This window comes from Thamnophis sirtalis, unplaced genomic scaffold (genome assembly GCF_051295495.1).
Source record: "Thamnophis sirtalis isolate CommonGarterSnake01/CBP01778 unplaced genomic scaffold, rThaSir2_p1.2 scaffold_6, whole genome shotgun sequence".
In the NCBI taxonomy this organism is placed as follows: Eukaryota; Metazoa; Chordata; class Lepidosauria; order Squamata; family Natricidae; genus Thamnophis; species Thamnophis sirtalis.
In genome coordinates this window covers 2,057,892-2,082,542 of record NW_028261386.1, presented here as the reverse complement: position 1 = coordinate 2,082,542, position 24,651 = coordinate 2,057,892, and the positions used below count along the sequence as shown (strand labels likewise).

Below are 24,651 nucleotides of genomic sequence, written 5' to 3'. Positions count from 1 at the left end.
CTAATCCTGTAAGGAAGGCAGGAAGGAAACATCCTGGTGTTGTTTCTAACCTAATCTTTAGTGCCCTGCTTACAGAAACTGCCTCTCCAGTTAACCCTTATGACATTATAACAGCTAAGGCGAAGTGCCCATCGACCTGAGTGATGTTGAGTTGGCCACGCCCAACCAGTCATACGACCACCGAGCCATGCCTACCCAGCTAGTCATTAGGACAGAGAACCGGGTGTTAAATTATTTGAATCCCACCACTGGCTAAGAGAGTAAATCGGCTGCAGCTGAGGGGAAAAGGGGTTTTTTTTCCCGCTGCCCTCATATCTGGGAGCCCAAATTGTATCAATCAACTTTTCTTGGATAGAGTGAAAGACCCTGGTTTAGAAAGATAATCAAATGATGCTTTGAGCACTTTAGGAACTGTGACAGAAGGCAAGGCAGAGTCAAAAGAGGAATCAGCCTAGAATCGTTACGTTCCCCCAAATGGGAGACTAAGCCTCTTGAATTCCATTGACTTTTCTCCACCACCAATTTAGTACTGAATGTTAGTTGGCCAGATTCTGGTGCGTAGGCATGAGCAATAAATCAGTTTAACTGGAACTTAATTTGTAGTTCTGATTCTTTGCGCCTGAGCTCAGTGAAGGATGCGTCTCTCTCTAAGAGGCAAATACCTGACTGGATCTCTGGGACAGGGTCCATGTTGCTGAAGCAAACCTCTTCCACTGAACTGACCCCACCCACCCCTCCCAACAATGTTCCTCTGCCATTGCGCAGAAAGTTCCCAACACCCACACAAACGCAGGTCTGCGGGCATGTAAGGCATCCGTAGATATTCACACCGAATGAACCGTCCGGGAGCAGCGAATCGAATCCTCCACAATGACACGCGGAATCATCCGTCAGTCCAGTTGTCCACTGTGCCCACTCCTGAATGATACGGTAAAGAGGGCTCCCTGGACAAGGAGAAAGTCTGGGAGTAGAGAAACTCATTGGCCGCGCTTAAGTGGGGCGACGGGAGCTTCCTCTCGCCCATCCGTTCTCTAGGGAAGGACGATCCGGGAATCCTTTCGCGGGGTTGGGAGAGTTGATTATAGACGGCGAAAGGGCTGTTGCCCGGCGGCTGGGACCCTTGGCCGGTGATGGGTGGGAGGCGTGGCATCATGGTGGTGGCAGTGAAATGAGCAGGGAAGGGCTGGTACGGGACAGTCTCCATGGTCTGAACACTGTAGCTGGTGTAAGGTGCAACGGAGGTCCACATATTGCAGCTCAGAGGGGGAGGGGGAGGTGGGGGAGGAGGAGGAGGGGGAGGGGGAGGCAGATCTTCCACCCCCGACACGCTTCCAATTTCCGAACCGGAATACATGCACGCTTCCCGTGAGGTCACGTCGCTGCAGTACGCGGGGCTCAACATTTGTTGGTCGTAGGGCGGTGGCGACCGAAAGTAGGGGTCATCTCCGGGGGAAGAGGTCGGTTCCAAGTACGAGCGTTTGCAGGGTAAGTCCAGATGCCGGGCCCCTTCTGTGGACGAGCAAAGAATTCTTTTTAATCCGTAATTTGATCATACAGAAAAGTTCACAGAAAAAAACAAATTGAACTTACCGTATTTTTCGGAGTATAAGATGCACCTTTTTCCCTCAAAAAAGAGGCTGAAAATCTGGGTGCATCTTATACACTGAATATAGCATTTTTTGCCTTCTGAAACGCCGCCCCCTTCACCAAAATGGCCGTGCATAGCTTTTAGGAGGCTTTCAGAGTGCTCCTAGGGAGCACTCTATAAGCCTCCTAAAGGCTATCCATGCCCCTCTTTTGACAAAAAAGAAAACGGGCCATTTGGGAGTTTTGCAAAGTGCAAAACCTTTTTTAAAAAATTTGCCTCTTCAAAACCTTGGTGTATCCTATAGTCCGGTGCGTCTTACACTCCGAAAAAGTCTTTAAGAAGATGTTGGATAGCCCTTTGTCTGGAACGGTATAGGGTTTCCTGCCTAGGCAGGGGGTTGGACTAGAAGACCTCCAAGGTCCCTCCCAACTCTGCTATTGTATTGTATTGTATAAAAAACCAGAAAGTCCAATTGCCTCTTGAAAAAATGCACCTTTGGGACATGCCAGGTGTCAGCGCCTGAATTTTGATCACATGGCCGTGAGGATGCTGCAACAGTTGTAAGTGTGAAAAATGGTCGTAAGTCACTTTTTTTAGGAGCTCTTGTAACTTCCAACGATCACGAAGCAAATGCTTGTAAGTGGAGAATTTGCCTGTCGCTTCTCCTCCTTAGTTAAAACAGTTAGTTTTCTTATCTCCACCATTTCATTCTTCACCTTCCATTCTTCCATTCACTTAACAACTGCGGCAAGCGAGGTTGTAAAATGTGGCAAAACTCACTTAACAACCCTCTTGCTTAGCAACAGAAATTTTGGCTTCCCTTGTGGTCGTTTGTTGCAGACTCCGTGTCTACTTTTGTTTTCTATTTGGAAACCACTTATGGACTTTTTGCTCAAAAAAAAAATGAAAGCTTGATTTTGATTATAGAAAAGTTGTAAAATGTCAAGAAAAAGGTCAAAGTTCTACTGTTTCTCTAATTTACTGCAATGAAGAAAGTCATATATTATTCCCTTTTTGTCTCTCTTGGCAGTTTTCTCTTTCCTTTGCTTATTTTCCACATTTTTGTTTCCTGTACAATTTTAATCTCACAATGAAACTTAACTTTAAAATTAAAAATGTAGCTCCTCTTTTCTTCTTTCCCTAACTTAAGCTTAGTTCCTTCCAGTCTCCTTATACTACGTACAGGTAGTCCTCGACTTACGACCATAATTGAGCCCAAAATTTCTGCTGTTAAGTGAGACAGCTGTTAAGCCAGTTTTGCCCCATCTTACGACTTTCCTTGCCTCATTGTTATGCGAATCACTGCCATTGTTAAGTTAGGTCACAAAGAGTGATCACTTGACCCCGGGATAGGGCAACCGTCACAAATATGAGTCAGTTGCCAAATGTCTGGATTTGGATCACGTGACCACGGGGATGCTGCAAAGGTCATAACTGTGAAAAAATGGTCATAAGTCACTTTTTGCAGTGCTGTTATAACTTCAGATGGTCACTAAGCGAACTGTTGTAAGTCGAGGACTACCTATATCTGATGGATTGGTTTTATGCAAAATTAGATTTGATCACTGAATCTGATTGGCATAGATCCGTGATGGCAAATCTATGGCATGCATGCCATAGGTGGCATGCATGCAGAGCCCTCTCTGCGGGCACACAAGCCATTGCCCCAGCTCAGCTTCACCGCGCGTATGCATGTGCCCCCTGCCAGCAAGCTGATTTTCTCTGTCGCACATGCGGGGGGGGGGGGGTTTGCTCCCAGGAGGCTGCAGGGAGGTCTACTAGGCCTAAAATGAGGCACAGGGGAGTGCAGCGCGCCCCCATCCTCTGTGGCCCGTTTTTACTCCCAGGAGGCTGCAGGGAGGCCTACTAGGCCCATAACAGGGTGTGGCTGTGCAGTGCAGCCCCCTTGTGACCTGTTTTTACTCCCAGGAGGCTGCAGGGAGGCCTACTAGGCCCACAATAGGGTGTGGCTGTGCAGTGCAGCCCCCTTGTGACCTGTTTTTACTCCCAGGAGGCTGCAGGGAGGCCTACTAGGCCCACAACAGGGTGTGGCTGTGCAGTGCAGCCCCCTTGTGACCTGTTTTTACTCCCAGGAGGCTGCAGGGAGGCCTACTAGGCCCACAACAGGGTGTGGCTGTGCAGTGCAGCCCCCTTGTGACCTGTTTTTACTCCCAGGAGGCTGCAGGGAGGCCTACTAGGCCCACAACAGGACGTGGCTGTGCGGTGCGGCCCCCTTGTGACCCGTTTTTACTCCCAGGAGGCTGCAGGGAGGCCTACTAGGCCCAAAACGGGGCATGAGGGGGGGGGGTCACGCATTTAAAGTAACAACGCACACATGCGCGGGGAAGTGGGTGGAGCACAGGGGGTTGTGCATGCACGCGCAGGGGAGCGGGAGTGGTGGTGTCACGGGCACATTGCATTACGTCGCTTTCGGCACGTGACAACCAAAAGGTTAACCATTACTGGCATAGTCTTTAATTATGCACCATATTTTTGGAGTATAAGACGCACCTTTCCCCCCCCTAAAAGAGCGTGGAAATGTTGGTGCATCTTATACACCGAATGCAGCCATTTTTGGCCTCCCAAAGCCCCGCCTATGCATTCGATTTTTGTGAAAAATTGGCAAAAAAGGACTGAAAAATAACCCCTTTTTCACCAAAATGGGGGCAATTCCCCTTCCCCCAGTTCTGCTGAAGCCTGCAGTGCTTCTGGGGGGGTGAGGGAAGGTAGAAACCATTTCTTTTTCTTATTTACCGCTTCGAAATCTTGGTGCGTCTTATATACCGGCGCATCTTATAATCCGAAAAATATGGTAGGTTAGTTTTTCTTTTAAAAAATTGATTCTGACCATAATAAATTGCTTAGGAAACTACCCTAAGAAGAGAATGTCATCTCCTTATTTTATCTCTCAAAGGATTTTCCTCCTTAATAAAAGAAAAAAGAAAAAAAGAAGACAGAAACCAGCTAGAGTCTAGCAGCTAATCCTATCAATCTTCATTTCCAGGATTTTGTTTCCTCATCTGAGAATTTCAGTGACCTGAGCTGTTTTCTTATATAACCCAAAATTACTTTTTGCAAACTTTGACAAGGAACATGCGGCAAACGTTAGGATAACTTCTGCTTTTGACAAGTTCAAGGAGCCTTAATACGACTCATTGTGAGCACTATTCCCGCAATGACAACGGTGTTTTACATTGGCCAGGAGCCCTCGTGGGGAGGCGGGGGAAATCTTGGGAGATAAAACTAAGACTTACTGATTAAAACAAAACAAAAGAAGAAGAAGGAAAAATCTACTTGTTCAGAAAATATCTCCTTTCTTATCTGACAGGGGTCAGCGGTCAAGACGTTTTGCTAACGGTTATGAGTTGCCTTGAAATGCTTTTTAAAATTGTTATTACCGTGTTTCCCCGAAAATAGGACATGTCCTGATAATAAGCCCAAACAGGCTTTTCAGGGCATGTGCTAAAATGTCCCTCCCCCCAGTGGTGGGTTGCAGGCGGTACGCCCCGGTACAGGCGTACTGGAGCAAGCCCAGAGTACCAGATACCGTTCCAGTACGGTATTCCAGAGGGCCCACCTGCCGGCCCGAGCTCCTTACCAGTCTTTTAAGTCTTCTGTGCTTCCGCGCATACACACGGCGCGAACAGCGCCTGCATGACGCTCCGCTGAGCAGCTGGAGCATTGCGGAGGCTCGTGGAGGCGCTAAGACACATGCACGCATCCATGTGGACACCGCCGGCCCCATTCCAACCGTACTGGTTGGAACGGGATCCGGAACCCACCACTGCTTCCCGCAAAATAAGCTCCCCCCAACTACTTAAACGCTGGTCCCGCTATTTCTACTGGTTGCTTTACACACAAACAGCCAAGGTGAGGAGGCAATGCCAGAAGGGGGGAAGGGGGGCATGTTCCACGCACCCCACATGCCCTTACTGTACCTACTGGTAAAGACGATGGCTGGGAAAAAAGAGGGCCCACCGCAAAAAGAGCGTCAGGCCAGCAACGCACCTCGCGCCCCACTCCTTCCCACGCAAAAAGAGCTCTTGTCGCGTTCCTCTCCATTGTGTCCAGGGAAACACGTACAAAAACCTTTCTCACGAGTTCAATCAAACTTCTCGACCTCACGAGAAGGTTTTTTTTACAAGGTGCTTCCGTGGACACCACGGTGAGGAACACGACAGAGCTGCCAGTCTCCGGGAAGGCATGCGTCTCATGGTGGGGTGCAATTTGGGGGTGGCAGGTGGGGCAGGGGATGGGACAGGGCAGGCCGTGTGTTTTACTGGACACCGACTGCTCCGTCAAGTTTCTCGGCTAGTCTGTGCAGGCAAACCCCTTGCACAGTAAAAAAAAAAACTTCTTGTGAGCGCGAGCAATTAACTTCTTGAACTCGTGAGTTTTTCTTTACTGTGCAAGGGGTTTCCCTGGACAGACTGGCCGAGAGATGCAACGGAGCGGTCAGGTTCTGGTAAGATGCGTGTCTCACAGCCCAACACCTCCCACCCTGCCCCAATGGCAACGACATCCTGGCTGCTTCCCGTCCCTGCCGTCTCTTTAGTGAGAGGGGTGGTCGGTGGGGTGGGGGAGAAGAGAGGCGCGCGTCCTAGCGGTACCATATATTTGCAGTTCCATCGCGTTCCTTGGCACTTTGTCCAGGGAATCATCTTGCAAAAAAAACCTCACGGGTTTGAGATGTTTGATTGAACTAGCAAGTTTTTTTTACAAGGTGCTTCACTGGAGAAAACGGCAAGGAATGCAACGGAGCTGCAAGCCTCCGGTACTGCTAGGAGGCGCGCCCCACTTCTCCCCCGCCCCACCTGCCACTCCTCTCGCTAAAGAGACGGCGGGGATGGGAAGCAGCCAGGATGCTAGAATCTCCTGGTGATTGGCCCAAAGTAACCTTTCACGCCTAAGGCATAAAACATGAGACTAGAACTCGCGGTCTCCTGGTGATTGGCCCTAAGTCACACTGCCAGCTTTCATGCCTAAGGCAGAACTAGAACTCACAGTCTCCTGGTGATTGGCTCAAAGTCACCCAGCTGGATTTCATGCCTAAAGCAGGACTGGAATTCACCGTCTCCTGGTGATTGGCCCAAAGTCACTTAGCTGGCTTTCATGTCTAAGGCAGAACCTAGAACTCGCAGTCTCACCCAGCTGCTTTCATGGCTAAAGCGGAACTAGAACTCACAATCTCCTGGTTTCTAAGCGAACACCTTCACTACGACACCAAACTGGCTCACTTTGATTAAAAGTGAATGGCACAAACTAATTTATTTCGGTCGAAGGGCGGCAGAACTGGCAATATTAATGACTGATAACGATTTGTAGTTTTCCTTTCTCTCTCTCTTTTGTTTTTAGCATCCAGCCAGGGTAGATTCCATAGCTGTGATGGCGAACGAATGGCACGTATGCCAGAGGTGGCATGCAGCGCCGTCTCTGATGGCACACAAGCTATTGCCCCAGTTCAGGTCCGCATGCGGACGCACCTCCCACCAGCCCGCTGGTCTTTGGGTCTCTGCCTTGCATGTTTGGGGGCTAGGGTGCATGCAGGGGGGAGATGCGCATATGTGGGGGGCATGCATGGGGCGGTGTGCATGCACAGGGATGCACGCGCATTGCATTTCGGGGTCCGGGTGCATGCGCGTGCCCTTTGGGCACCTACTCCCGGAACGGTTACCCATCACTGTTCTATACTGTGTGTTTAATGTTAATTTTATTTGATATTCAGGTTATTTTTTCTTCTTTTTTGTATACCAATCTTTTTCTTTTTCATTGTTAATGCTGGATGCATGGGGGGTTTTTTTGGTTAATTGGTTTTTCTTCTTTTGTATTTTATTTTTTTACAATCAAAGAAAATAAATTTACCGTATTTTCCAGTGTATAAGACGCACCCGAGTATAAGACGCACCAAAATTTTGAAGAGGTAATTTTTAAAAAAAATGTTTTTGCACTCTGCAGACCTCCCAAACCTTCTGCACGCCTCATTTTTCGTGAAAATCGGGCCATGTAGAGAGTTTGAGAGGCCTACAAAGTGCTCCTGGGGGTTGCCGGGGGGGGGGGGCAAAAACGGCCTGGTGTTTGCAAAAATGACTTCGGTTTTTTTGCCAAAAAAAAAGGACATGCCTAGCCTTTAGAAGGCTTGTAGAGTGCTCCTGCGGTGTGGGTAGGGAGGAAAACAAGCAAAAAACGGCCCATTTGTCACTCATTTTTGCCCTCCCCACTCCCCAGGAGCAGTCTGGAAGCCCTCCTAAAGGCTATGCATGGCCATTTTTGCAAAGGGGGTGAGGTTTCGGGAGGCCAAAAATGCTGTATTCAGTGTATAAGAAGCACCCAGATTTTCACCCTCTTTTTTGGGGTGGAAGGCAAAAAATATCTCCTCCCCCCACCCTCCCCGGTATATCTGCTTGCCTTACCTCTCCGTTTCAGACAGTGGTAGAAAAGGCCGGATTCCCTCTGTGCCGGGAAGGTGTTCAAGGGCAAGTCCTGAGCTTCTGAGCCGGCGAATGGCATGTGAGCTCCGTTCTCGTACTGGTAGTGGTGGAGAGCTTGGTGGCTTCCGTGAGGCGGGCTGAGGTCCGATTTCGCGGAGAGTTGACCGTGTGTGGAGACCAACCTCTGCCTCATGATGGTCTTCGAGATCACAGGATACTCTTTGCTGCAAGCATTAGCAGAAATAGAATCAGAATAGCGCTGGAAGGGTTGTGGCCCACCAGAAGCCAGCAGAGTCAGACAGTGAGGAGGTTGGGGAGGAACCTGGGCTAGACCTGGAGTCTGGGGAAAGCTCGGATGAGGGCTCTGTGTCAGAGGCAGAGAGGGGGGCCAGGGCCGTATGCCAGTTATCAGCTGCCTCCGGAGTCTGAGATCAGTCAGGCAGAAGAACATCTGGGAGCCTGTTCCCAGTGTGCGCATGCACAGAGTTGCCAGATAAAGGGAAGAGCTAAAGAAAAGGGGTCGACTTGGGAGTAAGGCCACAAGTCGACGGTGAATGGCCCCTCCCAGAGGGAATAAAAGAGGAGCGAAAGGGGAGTGGAGTTTGCAGGAGACAATTAGTTCATTCCTGCATTCTTGCCAAGTATTGCGGCGTCTGAAAGATATTGGCCTGGCTACTCTCCAAGCCTGATAAAGGTCAGTAATTGTGAACTATCTTGAAAGAGGGTGGGAGAGGAAAGACTATGCTGGAGAGGAATTCACTGTCAATTAAATAAAAGGGGTTTATCGGGATGAGGACTCGGCTTCCTGCTGCTGGGGAAGCCTAAGTCAGAACAGGAAGGGACCTTGGAGGTCTTCTAGTCCAGCCGCTTGCTCAGGCAGGGGAACCAATACCATTTCAGATAAGTGACTATCTAGTCTCTTCTGAGACAAGAAAAGTGATGGAAGTTTCTCTCCAGAACTGGTCAGAACCTGCTGAATACTACCTCTGGAGTCAGCATATTGGCACCAACAATTTGGGTCCTCATTTTCACGACCTTGGAAGGATGGAAGGATGAGTCAACCTTGAGGGGTCAGGACTGAACTCCTGACTGTGGGCAGAATTAGCCTGCAATAGCAATAGCACTAATGGACGTCAACCTTGAGCCTGGTGAGATTTGAACTGCCCAATTGCAGGGAGAAATAGCCTGCAGTACTGCACTCTAATTGTACTGCACCACGGTGGGTGGGTAGGTAGGTAGGTAGGTAGGTAGGTAGGTAGGTAGGTAGGTAGGTAGGTAGGTAGGTAGGTAGGTCGGTCGGTCGGTCGGTCGGTCGGTCGGTCAATGGATAGAATGGAAGGATAGAATGGATGGATAGATGGATGGATAGATAGGCAGATAGGTATAAATGGGTAGATAAGAGAGAGAGACAGACAGACAGACAGTCAGACAATATTGATGGATGGATGGATGGATGGATGGATGGATGGATGGATGGATGGATGGATGGATGGACGGACGGACAGACAGATAGGCAGATAGATAGGCAGAGATAGACAGATAGATATAGATGGGTAGATGAGAGAGAGACAGACACAGACAGTCAGACAGTCAGACAATGTTAATGGATGGATGGATGGAAGGAATAGATAGATAGATAGATAGATAGATAGATAGATAGATAGATAGATAGATAGATAGATAGATAGATAGATAGATAGATAGATAGATAGATAGGCAGGCAGGCAGGCAGGCAGGCAGGCAGGCAATAGATAGGTGGGTGGGTGGGCGGGCAGGCAGGCAGGCAGACAGACAGACAGACTGACTGACTGACAGACAGACATACAGACATACAGAGAGATAGGAAGATAGATAGGAAGATAGATATAAATGGGTAGATGAGAGAGACAGACAGACAATATGAATGGATGGATGTATGGATGGATGTATGGATGGATGGATGGATAGCATTTAGCAATAGCACTTAGACTTATATACTGCTCCACAGTAATTTATAGCCCTCTCTAAGCGGTTTACAGAGTCAGCATATGGCCCCCAACAATTTGGGTCCTCATTTTACCGACCTTGGAAGGAGGGAAGGCTGAGTCAACCTTGAGCCTGGTGAGATTCGAACTGCCAAATTGCAGGCAGCTGGCAGTCAGCAGAAGTAGCCTGCAGTACTGAACTCTAACCACTGTACCACCATGGCTCCAAAAGGAGAACTTCATCCTCGAAGCGATGTGGCCAGAAAGACCTATGCCGAAACTGAGATTCACTTAGAACACAATTTTTCAAGGCTCCCAAAGGGGCTTTTTCCCAAAAGGCAATTGGACTTCCTTGGTATTTTTTCCTTGAAGGCGTTTCGCTTCTCATCCCAGAAGCTTCTTCAGTTCTGTTCGGTTCGATTTCTGGGATGAGAAAAGCGAAAACGTCTTCAAGCACCTTTGGGATATCTGTGATCTGAATGATCTCCATGAACAATATTTCCAGGCCTTTCTTAAAATTTCTCCTTCGTCCCACCTTTGCAATCTTGCCACGCGAAGGTCGGTGTCATCGCTCCCTCGAAAGCCCTTGGCGAACGGGTTATTCTCTATCTTCAGCTGGGTGATCTTTCAAGAGGAAAAAAAAAGTGGGGGGGGGGGAGAAAGATTACATCCAGTTTGGCACAAGCCAGGATTCTTGGTCTGTTGAAGGCAAACCGAGGCTTCACAGATTTGAAACCTTAAGAACAGGAAACATCAAACGTTATCAGGACACGAAGCAGGTTATAGGTTTGTGATGGTGAACCTCTAGCACAGGTGCCACAGGTGGCACACGGATCTATTTCTTAGGGCACGCGAGGCATTGCCCCGTCAGTTCCAGCACACATGCGCACGCTGGCCAGCTGATTTCGGCCTTCATTTTCAGCCATTTTTTGCCCAAAATTCCAGTTTGCACATTGGGCCGTTTTTCGCCCTCTGCAGGGTGAAAAACGGTCCTACGGGCAAGTTTGGGAATGGACTTCCGGTTTGCCCCTAGGGCCATTTTCCTCCCTCAGGTGGCTTCAGGAAAGCATCCTGAAGCTCCAGAGGGAGAAAAACGGCCCAATTTGCAAACCAGAAGTCGGAAAACGGGGCAACTGTGGGAAGTGGGGGAGGCCGTTTTTCACCCTCCCCAGGCTCCTAGAAAGCCTCTGGAGCCTGGGGAGGGTGAAAAATGGGTCCACCATCATGCGCCAAAAGCGAGGGGGCGCACACATGCGTGGGAGTGTGCATAGAATTATGGGTGTGGGCATGCACTCGCATAAACCCCCCCCCCCAGTGCTCCCCCTGCTTTTGTCACGCCATAGCTCAAAGGTTAGCCATCCCTGTTATAGGTAAGGTCAGGTGTGCCTCCATCAATAACCAATTTCAATTTCAATTTAATAAAATTTGTATGCCGCCCACTCCCTTGGGACTCTGAAGAACCGAGAAAACTCCCAACTCCATTGTTCATGGAATCAAGGTACTTTTACTGGTTGGGGAAAAGATAGCAGTGGAAGTAAAGCAAGATCTGAGCCAGAAAGGCGCGAACAAGTACATCTCAAATGATAACCCAGCTCCCTCCCTCCAATGACCCCACCCCAGTGTCCAATGTGCAACTCCCTTTGGTGTCATGTGGGATGCATCTCCAAAAGGCATCATCCTGTTGGAATGCAGGATGGTTGGCCTTGACCAGGTCCAAACACCACCCACCAGCAGGCCACCAGAAGATGGTGAGAAGAAAACTCCCTTTCCCATATTCCCTCCTGTACCATTTATTCCCATCCCAAACACCATGCTCCCCACCCTCCCCGTTTCTATGGCAGCCGATAGGAAGTAAGAAAAGCAGAGGCCGACAGGAAGTCTTCGACACACAACCGCAATTGAGTCCAGAATTTCTGTTGATAAACAAGGCCGTCGTTAAAGGACTTCTGTCACGGCCTTTCGGCCACAGTTCTTAAGCGAATCACTGCAGTCGTTAAATGAATCGTGCAGTCATTAAGCAATTCTAGCTCCCCCCCCCATTGACTTTGCTTGTTGGAAACCGGTGGGGAACAGAGGTGGGAATTAAATTGAATTGAATTGAATTTATTGCATTTATATGCCGCCCTTTTCCCCGAAGGGGACTCAGGGTGGCTCACAATCCAAGTCAGGGAAGGGGGTACAGATAAGGGATAAAAAAGACGAACAGAACAATACACAATTTAAAAGCACACAACAACCATCATTTATTATCATTATCATTTATTATATTTATATGCCGCCCTTTTCCCCCGAAGGGGACTCAGGGTGGCTGACAAATCAAATCTGGGAAGGGGGGGTACAGACAAAAAAATAAAAACAAACATGACAAAACACAATTTAAAACACACAACAGTCATACTACCATTCATACTACAGTCATACTACAACAACCATACCATTCGAGGGGGGGGGGCAAAAGCTCTTTAGCCCCAGGCCTGTCGGAACAGCCAGGTTTTAAGGGCTTTGCGGAAGGCCTGGAGGGTGGTGAGGGTTCGAATCTCCACGGGGAGTTCGTTCCAGAGGGTCGGAGCAGCCACAGAGAAGGCGCTCCTCCGGGTGGTCGCCAATCGGCATTGGCCGGCGGATGGAATTCGGAGGAGGCCTAATCTGTGGGATCTAATCGGTCTGTTGGAGGTAATTGGCAGCAGGCGGTCTCTCAAGTACCCAGGTCCAATACCATGAATTAGCAATAGCAATAGCAGTTAGACTTATATACCGCTTCATAGGGCTTTTAGCCCTCTCTAAGTGGTTTACAGAGCCAGCATATTGCCCCCAACAACAATCCGGGTCCTCATTTTACCCACCTCGGAAGGACGGAAGGCTGAGTCAACCCTGAGCCGGTGAGATTTGAACAGCCGAACTGCAGAACTGCAGTCAGCTGAAGTAGCCTGCAGTGCTGCATTTAACCACTGCGCCACCTCGGCTCTCTTATTCACTTACTGTTAACACCAGTTCGACCCAGCATTAGAAATGTGAGCATGCATGCATGCGCGCCGTCACAAAACATGGCAATTTGCTCACACGCTCTGTCCACACATGTGGGCAATGTCGAAAGCACAGCGATATAGGAGGGGATTGCGTTTGGACGGATGGGTGGCTGCACCCACAGTCACCTCCACCGGTTCTCCTGAACCAGTCCAAACCAGCTGAATGCCACCTCTGGCTGGGAAGGTTACAAATGGGGATCACGTGACCCCCAGAACATCTATAAATACATAACAGTTGCCGAGAACCTGGATTTTGATCATGTGACCCTGGGGATGCTGCAACAGTCATAAGTGTGAAAAACGGTCATAAATCACTTTCTTAGAGTGTTGTGTGTTCTACCTTTGGCATCTGGTGACTTTAAGCCAATCACCAGGAGACGGTGAGTTCTAGTGTTAGCTTAAGCATGAAAGCCAACTGGGTGACTTTGGGCCAATCACCAGGAGACTGTGAGTTCTAGCTTCATCTTAGGCATGAATGCCAGCTGGGTGACCTTGGGCCAATCACCAGGAGACTGTGAGTTCTAGTGTTAGCGTAGGCATGAAAGCCAGCTGGGTGACTTTAAGCCAATCACCAGGAGACGGAGAGTTCTAGTGTTAGCTTAAGCATGAAAGCCAACTGGGTGACTTTGGGCCAATCACCAGGAGACGGAGAGTTCTAGTGTTAGCTTAAGCATGAAAGCCAGCTGGGTGACTTTAAGCCAATCACCAGGAGACGGAGAGTTCTAGTGTTAGCTTAAGCATGAATGCCAGCTGGGTGACTTTGGGCCAATCACCAGGAGACTGTGAGTTCTAGTGTTAGCGTAGGCATGAAAGCCAGCTGGGTGACTTTAAGCCAATCACCAGGAGACGGAGAGTTCTAGTGTTAGCTTAAGCATGAAAGCCAACTGGGTGACTTTGGGCCAATCACCAGGAGACGGTGAGTTCTAGTGTTAGCGTAGGCATGAAAGCCAGCTGGGTGACTTTAAGCCAATCACCAGGAGACGGAGAGTTCTAGTGTTAGCATGAAAACCAACTGGGTGACTTTGGGCCAATCACCAGGAGACTGTGAGTTCTAGTGTTAGCGTAGGCATGAAAGCCAGCTGGGTGACCTTGAGCCAATCACCAGGAGACGGAGAGTTCTAGTGTTAGCATGAAAACCAACTGGGTGACTTTGGGCCAATCACCAGGAGACTGTGAGTTCTAGTGTTAGCTTAAGCATGAAAGCCAACTGGGTGACTTTGGGCCAATCACCAGGAGACGGAGAGTTCTAGTGTTAGCGTAGGCATGAAAGCCAGCTGGGTGACTTTAAGCCAATCACCAGGAGACGGAGAGTTCTAGTCCCACCTTAACCATGAAAACCAACTTTGGGCCAGTCAATTTACGTCAGGCCAACCCACATCCCAGGGTTGTTGTTATAGGGGAAATAAGCGTAGGAAGGAGTTTTATGTATGGTACATGTAAAGGTGGGATTAAAAAGATTTAAAAGATTGATTTTAAAAAATCAATTTAAACAAAAAAACTTCTCACACCCACTGCTAGGGATCTGGAAACGCATTTTTCAGAATTACTTTCCCTCCCTCTTCTGTCTGTGACTCGTCATCCCTCCAAGATTGTTCTGATGCAATTTGGCAGAAAATGTTGACAGCCCAATTTGAGGCTTTAGAAATAAATAATAGAAATATTACAACCCCATATGTTTTGCTTTACTTTACTTCCCTCTGTCTAACTCCCCAAAATGGGGGGGGGGCACCAAACAGCCAAAAGTTCAGTCTTTGCTATAGCTACCACATAGCCGGTCAATTCCCTGTGGTCTTGCTAAAGAATCCTAGATAGAGATGGCTGGGAGGGACCTTGAGGTCTTCTAGTCCAGCCCCTCCTCCCGCCCAAGAAGGAATCCCAGACAAATGGCTGCTCCCCAAAACCATGCTTGAAATCCTCCAGGAACGGTGCCCTCACAATTTTAGGAAAAAGACGGTTTCTTGTGTAGTAGCTGTTCTAACCGAGGCTTCCCCAAAGCGTGCAGCAAGCTTCTTGTCCCGACAAAAAACACCTTTTATTAATTTGCTGTGGATTCTGCTCACTCACATCCAACGAAGTCTTTCCAGGGAGGATTTACAGTCACCGACCTTATCTGGCTTGGAGAGCTGCCAGGCCGAGATCTGCAAAACTTGGCAAGGAGTCTCGGAGAGTCACAAACCAATTAAGTGAACTAATTGTCTTCTGCAAACTCCACTCCCCTTTCGCTCCTCTTTTATTTCCTCTGGGAGGGGCCATTCACCGTCCACCTGTGGCCTTACTCCCAAGTCGACCCCTGTTCTTTAGCTCCTTCCCTTCGTCTGGCAACTCTGCGCATGCGCACACTGGGAACAGGCTCCAGATGTTCTTCTGCCCCACTGATGTCTGACTCCGAAGGCAGCTGATAACTGTCAGACGGCCCTGGCCCCCTCTCTGCCTCCGACGCAGAGCCCTCGTCTGAGCCTTCCCCAGATTCCAGGACTGGCCCAGGTTCCTCCCCAACCTCCTCACTGTCCGAATCTGCTGCCAGCTCCACTGACCGCTGGTGGGACACAATAGTAGGTGTCACAACTGGGAAATTGATGTCCTACTAAAACTCTTGTTGGTGTGATATTTATTTATTTTATTCATTTATTGGATTTATATGCCATCCATCTCACAGTCAAGCAAAGCGGCTTACCCCTTCGTAAAAGCAAGCACGAGACCCTAAAACCGTGATGGTGAATCTATGGCACAAGGGCCAGAAGTGGCATGCTGAGCCTTCTCTCTGTGGGCATGCACACTGTTGCCAGCTGTTGGTCTGGTTTCCGGCACGCATATGCATTTTCCGGGCCATTTTCTACTGTTTTCCCGGCTGTTTTCCGGTCAAAAATGGCCCAACAACAGCCTGAAAATGGCCCGGAAAATAGCCAAAAATAGGCATTGCGCGCCGGCGAACTGGTCTTTGGGTTTTCCAGTGCTCCGGCGCATGCGAAGACCAGCTGGCTGGCTGTTCCGGTTTGGGCACTGAGTGTCGAAATGATTTTCCACCACTGCCCTAAAACCTTAAATATTAAAATTAAAGAGAGGTTAAATTCCTTAGATCAGAGTTTCTCAACCTTGGCAACTTGAAGATGTCTGGACTTCAACTCCCAGAATTCCCCAGCCAGCATTTGCAAGGTTAAATTTGTAACCACCTCTATTCCTTAGATCCGAGTTTCTCAACCTTGGCAACTTGAAGATGTCTGGACTTCAACTCCCAGAATTCCCCAGCCAGCATTTGCATTTGCTGGCTGGGGAATTCTGGGAGTTGAAGTCCAGGCATCTTCAAGTTGCCAAGGTTGAGAAACACTGCCTTAGATCAACAGAAGGTGGCAGTCCTGAGCCAACCTTGGCTGATCTCCAATGCTATGGAGGATGGGAGGATAGGAGACCACTTGGAAATCCCACAGCAGAATCTTGACCACCTCCTGCAGATGTTCCTCAAGTCATAACCTGAGAAACTATCTTCTTTCTGCATAGAAGGGTTTCCCACTCTCTTCCTGGCCTTCCTAGCTGGTATCTCCCACCAGCAGCAACTTAATAAACCTCCCCAGACCACGAAAGGCTATTGGTCTCCTCGCAAACCAGCATGCAGCCAAACTTTGCTTCTTTTTTGGTGATGTTAATCACAAGAGTTCCACCACAAAACCGCTGTCGTCTAAAGCGTGCTCGACGAAACCGCGTACCTGACGTCATCACAGCGCGATGAAAAAAGCACGCTGTGAGCGGTAAAGGTAAAATTAACACGTAAAACTAAACCTAACCCCCCAAACCTAACCCTAAACCTAACCCTAACCCTAACCCTAACCCTAACCCTTAACCTAACCCTAAACCTAACCCTAACCCTAACCCTAACGCTTAACGTAACCCTAACCCTAACCCTAACCTAACCCTAACCCTAACCCTAACCCTAACCCTAACCCTAACCCTAACCCTAACCCTAACCCTAACCCTAACCCTAACCCTAACCCTAACCCTAACCCTTAACCTAACCCTAACCCTTAACCTAACCCTAAACCTAAACCTAACCCTAACCCTAACCCTAACGCTTAACGTAACCCTAACCCTAACCCTAACCCTTAACCTAACCCTAAACCTAACCCTAACGCTTAACGTAACCCTAACCCTAACCCTAACCCTAACCCTAACCCTAACCCTAAACCTAAACCTAAACCTAAACCTAACCCTTACCTTTACGTGAATCAGCTTGCTTTAAAAGCGCTTTTTAAAGCGCCCTTTTTTTCTCCGCGGTCCTTGTTGTCGCGCTGCTGATGACGTCAGCGACACGCTTTAATCGGGTGCGCTTTAGTGGACCGCGGTTTTGTTGTGCCACGAATCACAAGAAGCGCTTCCTGGCTGCAGCTGGCAGAATTTTTCTGGCTGGGGAGCTGTTTTTTCATCTCCCTCTTCCGGGCTTCTCGCTGCAAGTGATTTACACCCAAATTCCCTTTTTTCCCCCTCCGTTGCTTAGTGTTACGCAAAACCCGGAGTCCTTCTGCTCTTTCTCTGCGCTGGTTATTTATTTTATTTCCCTTTGCACACCCTCGACACGATAGAGAGAACTTTAATAGACCCACAGTGAGTTTTAAAATGTATTGTATTAAGCCACTGGGGGAAAAAAAGTAGCTTAGAAAAAGTCAGGAAAAAGGAGGAGGGAAAAAATAATAAAAAAATGATCATAAAGACACTTTGCAGAGTGTTGTCGTGACCCCTCGAACGGCTACTAAATGAAAGGTTGCAGTGAGTCCAATTAGGGGATCACAGGAATATAAAATGGGGGGTCAGGGGACAGAGGAAGGGAAGTGGAAAGGAGCTGTCTAGATGGTCTCGGAAATGTTGAATGTTGAATGTTTATTTTATTTATATGCTGCCCTTTTCCCCCGAAGGGGACTCAGGGCGGCTCACAACTCAATAGCAGTAGCAATAGCAATAGCAGTAGACTTATATACCGCTTCATAGGCCTTTCAGGCCTCTCTAAGCGGTTTACAGAGAGTCAGCATATTGCCCCCAACAATCTGGGTCCTCATTTTACCCACCTCGGAAGGATGGAAGGCTGAGTCAACCCTGAGCCGGTGAGATTTGAACCGCTGACCTGCTGATCTAGCAGTAGCCTGCAGTGCTGCATTTAACCACTGCGCCACCTTGGCTCTTGAACTCAAACCAGGGAAGGGGGATACAAACAAAAATTAAAACGACACCAAACAATGCATAGTTTAAAACACACAACAGTCATACCATTCGAGACGGGGGCAACAGTTCTTTAGCCCCAGGCCTGTCGGAACAGCCAGGTTTTAAGGGCTTTGCGGAAGGCCTGGAGGGTGATGAGGGTTCGAATCTCCACGGGGAGCTCGTTCCAGAGGGTTGGAGCAGCCACAGAGAAGGCTCTCCTCCGGGTAGTCGCCAGTCGACACTGGCCGGCGGATGGAATTCGGAGGAGGCCTAATCTGTGGGATCTAATCGGTCTATTGGAGGTAATTGGCAGCAGGCGGTCTCTCAAGTACCCAGGTCCAATACCATGAAGGGCTTTATAAGTGACGACTAGCGCCTTGAAGCGTATCCGGAGACCAATAGGCAGCCAGTGCAGCTCGTGGAGGATAGGTGTTACGTGGGTGAAGCGAGGTACACCCACGATCGCTCGCGCGGCTGCATTCTGGACAAGCTGGAGTCGCCGAATGCTCTTCAAGGGCTGCCCCATGTAGAGCACGTTGCAGTAGTCCAGTCTAGAGGTCACAAGGACGCGAGTGACTGTTGTGAGGGCCTCCCGGTTCAGGTAGGGACGCAACTGGTCCTGAGACATACTAGGGAACAATCAATTAGGCCAGTGAGGGTGAACCTTTTTGGCACCGAGTGCTAAAAAGGTCGCATGGAAACATAGCCTGTGCATGTACGCTCGTCAGCGCCACACTCCGGAAAAGCTGAACTCTGGGTTCTGGCAAGCATGTGCTCTCGACGATCAGCTGGTCGGCACGCATACGCAGGCCGGTTTTCAGCACTGCTGCACATGTGAAGGGATCGTGCTCTGGAAAAGCTGAACCGCCGGGCTCTGGCACACATGCGCACCTGACAACAAGCTGGCCAGCACGCATGCATACACCAGTTTTCAGCACTGCCCACGAACGCGAAGGACAGCTGATCGTCGCACGCACAGGCACGCCAGAAACCCGGAAGTCAACAGGCAAGGCTAATTGCGAAGGTGGGTTGTGTGCTCTTTTAGAAGTGGGCTAAACCTTTTTCATATCATCAGGGCAGTGGTGGGATTCAGACGGTTCGCACTGGTTTGCAAGAACCGGTAGCTACCGTATTTTTCAGAGTACAAGACGCACCTTTTTCCCTCAAAAAAGAGGCTGAAAATCTGGGTGCATCTTATACACTGAATACAGCATTTTTGGCCTCCCAAAACCCTGCCCCCTTCACCAAAATGGCCCTGCATTGCCTTTAGGAGGCTTTCAGAGGCTCCTGGGGAGGGTAGAAATGAGCGAAAAATGGGCCATTTTTTGCTTAATTTTTGCCCCACCCCCAGGAACACTCTATAAGCCTCCTAAAGGCTATGCATGCAATTCTTTTGACAAAAAACGGGCCCGTTTTCACGAAACATTGGCCTTTTTTTGCTCATTTTGCCCCCTCCCTCAGGACCACTCTGCCAGCCCCCTAAAGGCTATTCATGCATTTAAACAAAACCAGCCCCGTTTTTGCGCCAGTAAAAACTTTTTTTTTAATTTGCCTCTTCAAAACCTTAGTGTGTCTTATACTCCAGTGCGTCTTATACTCCGAAAAATACAGTAGCTTTCTGAGCAGTTTGGAGAACCGTCTGTTGGAAGAAATCTCCTTCCAACAGCCTTTTTCTTTTTCCCACCTTACGGGGTTAATCAGAGATATCTGCCATTGGGGGGGGGGTAAACAATCAAGAAAGCATCTCTGATCACCCCCCATTCATGTACTACAGTCGCTGTCCTCCCCACTCTTGAACATGCCTCAATATTATTTTTAATACCAATATTTACAGGAAGGACGCGATTGATCGTGACAGTAACAACAGAAGTAGTCCATTGACTGAGGACCACAATGGGAACTAGATTTTAGGTTGTTAAGCAAAGAAGCTTTTCAGTGAGCCGTGCCCAATTTTATGACCTGTTTGGCCATGAGTGTTAATCAAATCCGTGGCACGACAAAACCGCGCTCGACTAAAGCGCGGCCGATTAAATCGCGTCGCTGACGTCATCAACAGGGCGACAACAGCGACCGCGGAGAAAGAAGGGCGCTTTAAATAGCGCTTTGAAAGCAAGCCGATTCAAGTTAAGGTAAGGGTTAGGGTTAGGGTTAGGTTTAGGGTTAGGTTAAGGGTTAGGTTAAGAGTTAGGGTTAGGGTTAGGGTTAGGGTTAGGGTTAGGGTTAGGGTTAGGTTAAGGGTTAGGGTTAGGGTTAGGGTTAGGGTTAGGGTTAGGGTTAGGGTTAGGGTTAGGGTTAGGGTTAGGTTAAGGGTTAGGTTTAGGGTTAGGTTTAGGGTTAGGGTTAGGGTTAGGGTTAGGGTTAGGGTTAGGGTTAGGGTTAGGGTTAGGGTTAGGTTAAGGGTTAGGGTTAGGGTTAGGGTTAGGTTAAGGGTTAGGATTAGGTTTAACATTAGGTTAAGGGTTAGGGTTAGGGTTAGGGTTAGGGTTAGGTTAAGAGTTAGGTTTAGGGTTAGGTTTAGGATTAGGTTTAGGGGGGTTAGGTTTAGGTTTAGGGGTTAATTTTAGGTTTAGCGTTTACAGCGTGCTTTTTTCTCCGCGCTGTCGTCGCGCTGTGATGACGTCAGCTACGCGGTTTCGTCAAGCGCCCTTTAGTCGAACGCGGTTTTGTGGTGGAACCAATCAAATCAGTGTAGTTCTTCAATGAATCAATGGCTCTGTCATAACGGATGAAGCTGCTTACAAGAGAAGCGAAATGTCTTTTGAGAAAACCTCCTTTGGAGCATAAACACAGGAAGAGAGTTTCATTTCTTTCACCGCGTTTTTGTCCAGGTATTCCTCTCTCTCTCTCTCTACCAAATTAGGCCCCAAATTAAACTGTCCCCCCCCCCCACACTTTCTTTATTCCTATAAAGATGGAAGCCAATCAGGCTTGAACAATCTTTTTTTCCTGGAGTGCAGCTTTGAAGCCTGACGCTAAGAAAACCGTGGCTCGACCTCATTTAATGCAGAAATATTACCCCCTTCTTAAGAACTGACGTTTTAAGAGGGTCCGCAGGGTGATATCTTTCCATAAAGTTTTCTCGAAATGCAGTGGCTTCTGCACAGCTTCACTTTGCAACTGACAATCTTGACCCAAGTTATAGAGGGTCTCGGTTCCTCTCAGCTGCCTGAATTAAGCAATTTTGTTTTGGCTTTTTTTTTTCTAAAAAAAAGGTTTGTCTCTGTTTTCTGCTAAAGAGAGACACGGACTTCAGAGGATGATTAGAACTGCAGAAAAAACAATGGCCACCAACCCTGCCTTCCATTGAGGACCCGTACACTGCACGAGTCAAAAAGAGGGCTGTGAAAATATCTACAGACCCCTCGCATCCTGGACATAAATTGTTTCAACTCCTACCCTCAAAACGATGCTACAGGGCACTGCACATCAAGACAACTAGACACAAGGACGTTTTTCCCTCGAACGCCATCACTCTGCTAAACAAATAATTCCCTCAACGTCAAACTATTTACTACGCCTGCATTACTATTACTATTAATCCTCTCATCGTTCCTATCATCCATCTCCTCCCACTTATATAATATATGTAATATAATAAAAGAGTTGGAAGGGACCTTGGAGGTCTTCTAGTCCAACCCCTTGCTTAGGCAGGGAACCCCTACACCACTTCAGACAAATGGTTGTCCAATCTCTTCTTTAAAATGTGTTCCAGTGTTGGAGCATTCACAACTTCTGGAAGCAACTTGTTCCACTGATCAATTATTCTCACTGTCAGGAAATTTCTCCTTTACTATTAGTATTAATCTTCTCATCGTTCCGATGACCCTCCCACTTATGGCTGCAGGACTGTAACTTGTTGCTGGTATCCTTACGATTTATATTGATATTGATTGTTTCCAGATTGCTTATTTGTACCTGTGACTATTATTAAGTGTTGGAGCCGAGGTGGCGCAGTGGTTAGGGTGCAGTACTGCAGGCCACTTCAGCTGACTGTTATCTGCAGTTCAGCGGTTCTAATCTCACCGGCTCAAGGTTGACTCAGCCTTCCATCCTTCCGAGGTAGGTGAAATGAGGAGCCGGATTGTTGTTGGGGGCGATATGCTGACTCTGTAAACCGCTTAGAGAGGGCTGAAAGCCCTATGAAGCGGTATATAAGTCTAACTGCTATTGCTATTGGACCTTATGATTTGTGACGAATGTATCTTGTCCTTTTATGCACACTGAGAGCATCTGCACCAAAGACAAATTCTTGTGTGTCCAAACACACTTGGCCAATTAAACAATTCTACTCTACTCTACTCTACTCTACTCTACTCTACTCTACTCTACTCTACTCTACTCTAAAGTAGGAACACACACACACACACACACACACACACACCTCTTTTCCTTTTCCCCACCTCTGTATCCGACCTGGTTTTTCCTATAATACCGGAGGTATTTCATGAGAAGAGTCCTCCACTCCTCTGCTCACAATAGAATCCCTTACGCCACCAGACACAAATTTTTGGGCTTGGACAACCTGGAACTATGCCACCTGCGTTCAGACCTACGCATAGTACACAAAATTGTCTGCTACAACATCCTACCGGTCAACGACTTCTTCAGCTTCAACCTCAGTAAATACACAGGCAAATAATGGATACAAACTCAAGGTAAACCGCTCCAAACTCGATTGCAGAAAATACGACTTCAGCAACAGAGGGGTCGACGCCTGGAATGCTCTACCTGACTCCATTGTTACATCCTCAAACCCCCCAAAACTTTAATCTGTCTAACATGGACCTCGCCCCATTCCCAAGAGGTCCATAAAGGGGGCGTGCAGAATAGAATACAATAGAATGGGATGGGATGGGATGGGATGGGATGGGATAGAATAGAATAGAATAGAATAGAATAGAATAGAATAGAATAGAATAGAATAGAATAGAATAGGAATAAAATAGGAATATTGAGTAGAGTAGAATAGAGTAGAGTAGAATAGGATAGGATAGGATAGAATAGAATAGGAATAAAATAGGAATATTGAGTAGAGTAGAATAGAGTAGAGTAGAGTAGGATAGGATAGGATAGGATAGGATAGAATAGAATAGAATAGAATAGAATAGAATAGAATTCTTTGTTGGCCAAGTGTGATTGGAAGCACAAGGAATTTGTTTTTAGTGCATATGCTCTCACTGTACATAAAGAAAAATAAAATAGATACATTCATCAAGAATCATAAGATACAACACTTAGTGATAGGCATAGGTTACCAATAAGCAATCAAATTGTACTAGGACACCAATAAAACAATATAAAGATACAAGCAACATGGTTATAGTCATAAGTGGGAAGAGAGAGGTACTAGGAAGGAAGAGAAGAATAATAGTAACACAGTCTTAGTAAATAATTTGACATTGTTGTGGGAACTGGTGTTCAGGAAAAAAACTGTCCTTGTGTCTAGTTGTCCTGGTGCGCAGTGCCCTAGAGCGCCATTTTGAGGCCAGAAGTTGAAAACATTTATGCCCAGGATGTGACATAAGCGCACCAGTGTGCCTACCATCCCTGTCCTACTGTCCCCATTTATTTGTACTCATTTCCTGTGTTCATGTCCATGTTTACCCTTATACCTTCTATTTTGTACGTGTTTGACAAACTAAGAAAGAAGGAAGGAAGGAAGGAAGGAAAAAAGAAAGAAAGAAAGAAAGAAAGAAAGAAAGAAAGAAAGAAAGAAAAAGAAAAAGATAGATAGAAGGAAGAAAGATAGAAAGAAAGAAAGAAAGGAAGAAGAAAGATAGAAAGAAAGAAGAAAGAAGAAAGAAAGAAAGAGAAAGAATGAAAGAAAGAAGAAAGATAGAAAGAAAGAGATAGAAAGAAAGAAGAAAGATAGAAAGAAAGAAAGAAAGAAAGAAAGAAGAAAGAAAGAAAGAAAGAAAGAAAGAAGAAAGAAAAAGAAAGAAAGAAGATAGAATGAAAGAAAAAAGAAAGAAAGAAAGAAAGAAGAAAGATAGAAAGAAAGAAAGATAGAAAGAAAGAGAAAGAAAGAAGAAAGATAGAAAGAAAGAAGAAAGAAGAAAGAAAGAAGAAAGAAAGAAGAAAGAAAGAAGAAAGAAAGAAGAAAGAAAGAAAGAGATAGAAAGAAAGAAGAAAGATAGAAAGAAAGAAAGAAGAAAGAAAGAAAGAAAGAAGATAGATAGAAAGAAAGAAGAAAGAAAAAGAAAGAAAGAAGATAGAAAGAAAGAAAAAAGAAAGAAAGAAGAAAGATAGAAAGAAAAAAGATAGAAAGAAAGAAAGAAGAAAGATAGAAAGAAAGAAAGATAGAAAGAAAGAAAGAAAGAAAGAAAGAAAGAAAGAAAGAAAGAAAGAAAGAAAGAAAAATTGACACAAGTTCATCCTTGACTATGGGAGGGAAATTAAAAAAAAAAAAATCACCGTGCCAGTTCCTTCTATAAATTTAATGGGTCTTTAAGCTTGCAATC

At 47.2% G+C, this 24,651-nt stretch overlaps 1 protein-coding gene across 1 annotated transcript in view; it reads right to left on the bottom strand.

Moving 5' to 3' along the window:
• Positions 1-883: 883 nt before the first annotated feature.
• The window catches only part of TBX4 (T-box transcription factor 4), a 64,909-nt gene continuing 41,141 nt past the window's right edge, over positions 884-24,651 (bottom strand). The window contains exons 6-8 of the mRNA XM_087719060.1: positions 10,516-10,604; positions 7,999-8,240; positions 884-1,509 (exon numbers count right to left, since the gene is read on the bottom strand). Of these exons, the coding sequence (XP_087575186.1) occupies positions 884-1,509; positions 7,999-8,240; positions 10,516-10,604 (957 nt within the window). The remainder of the gene's footprint in view (positions 1,510-7,998; positions 8,241-10,515; positions 10,605-24,651) is intronic.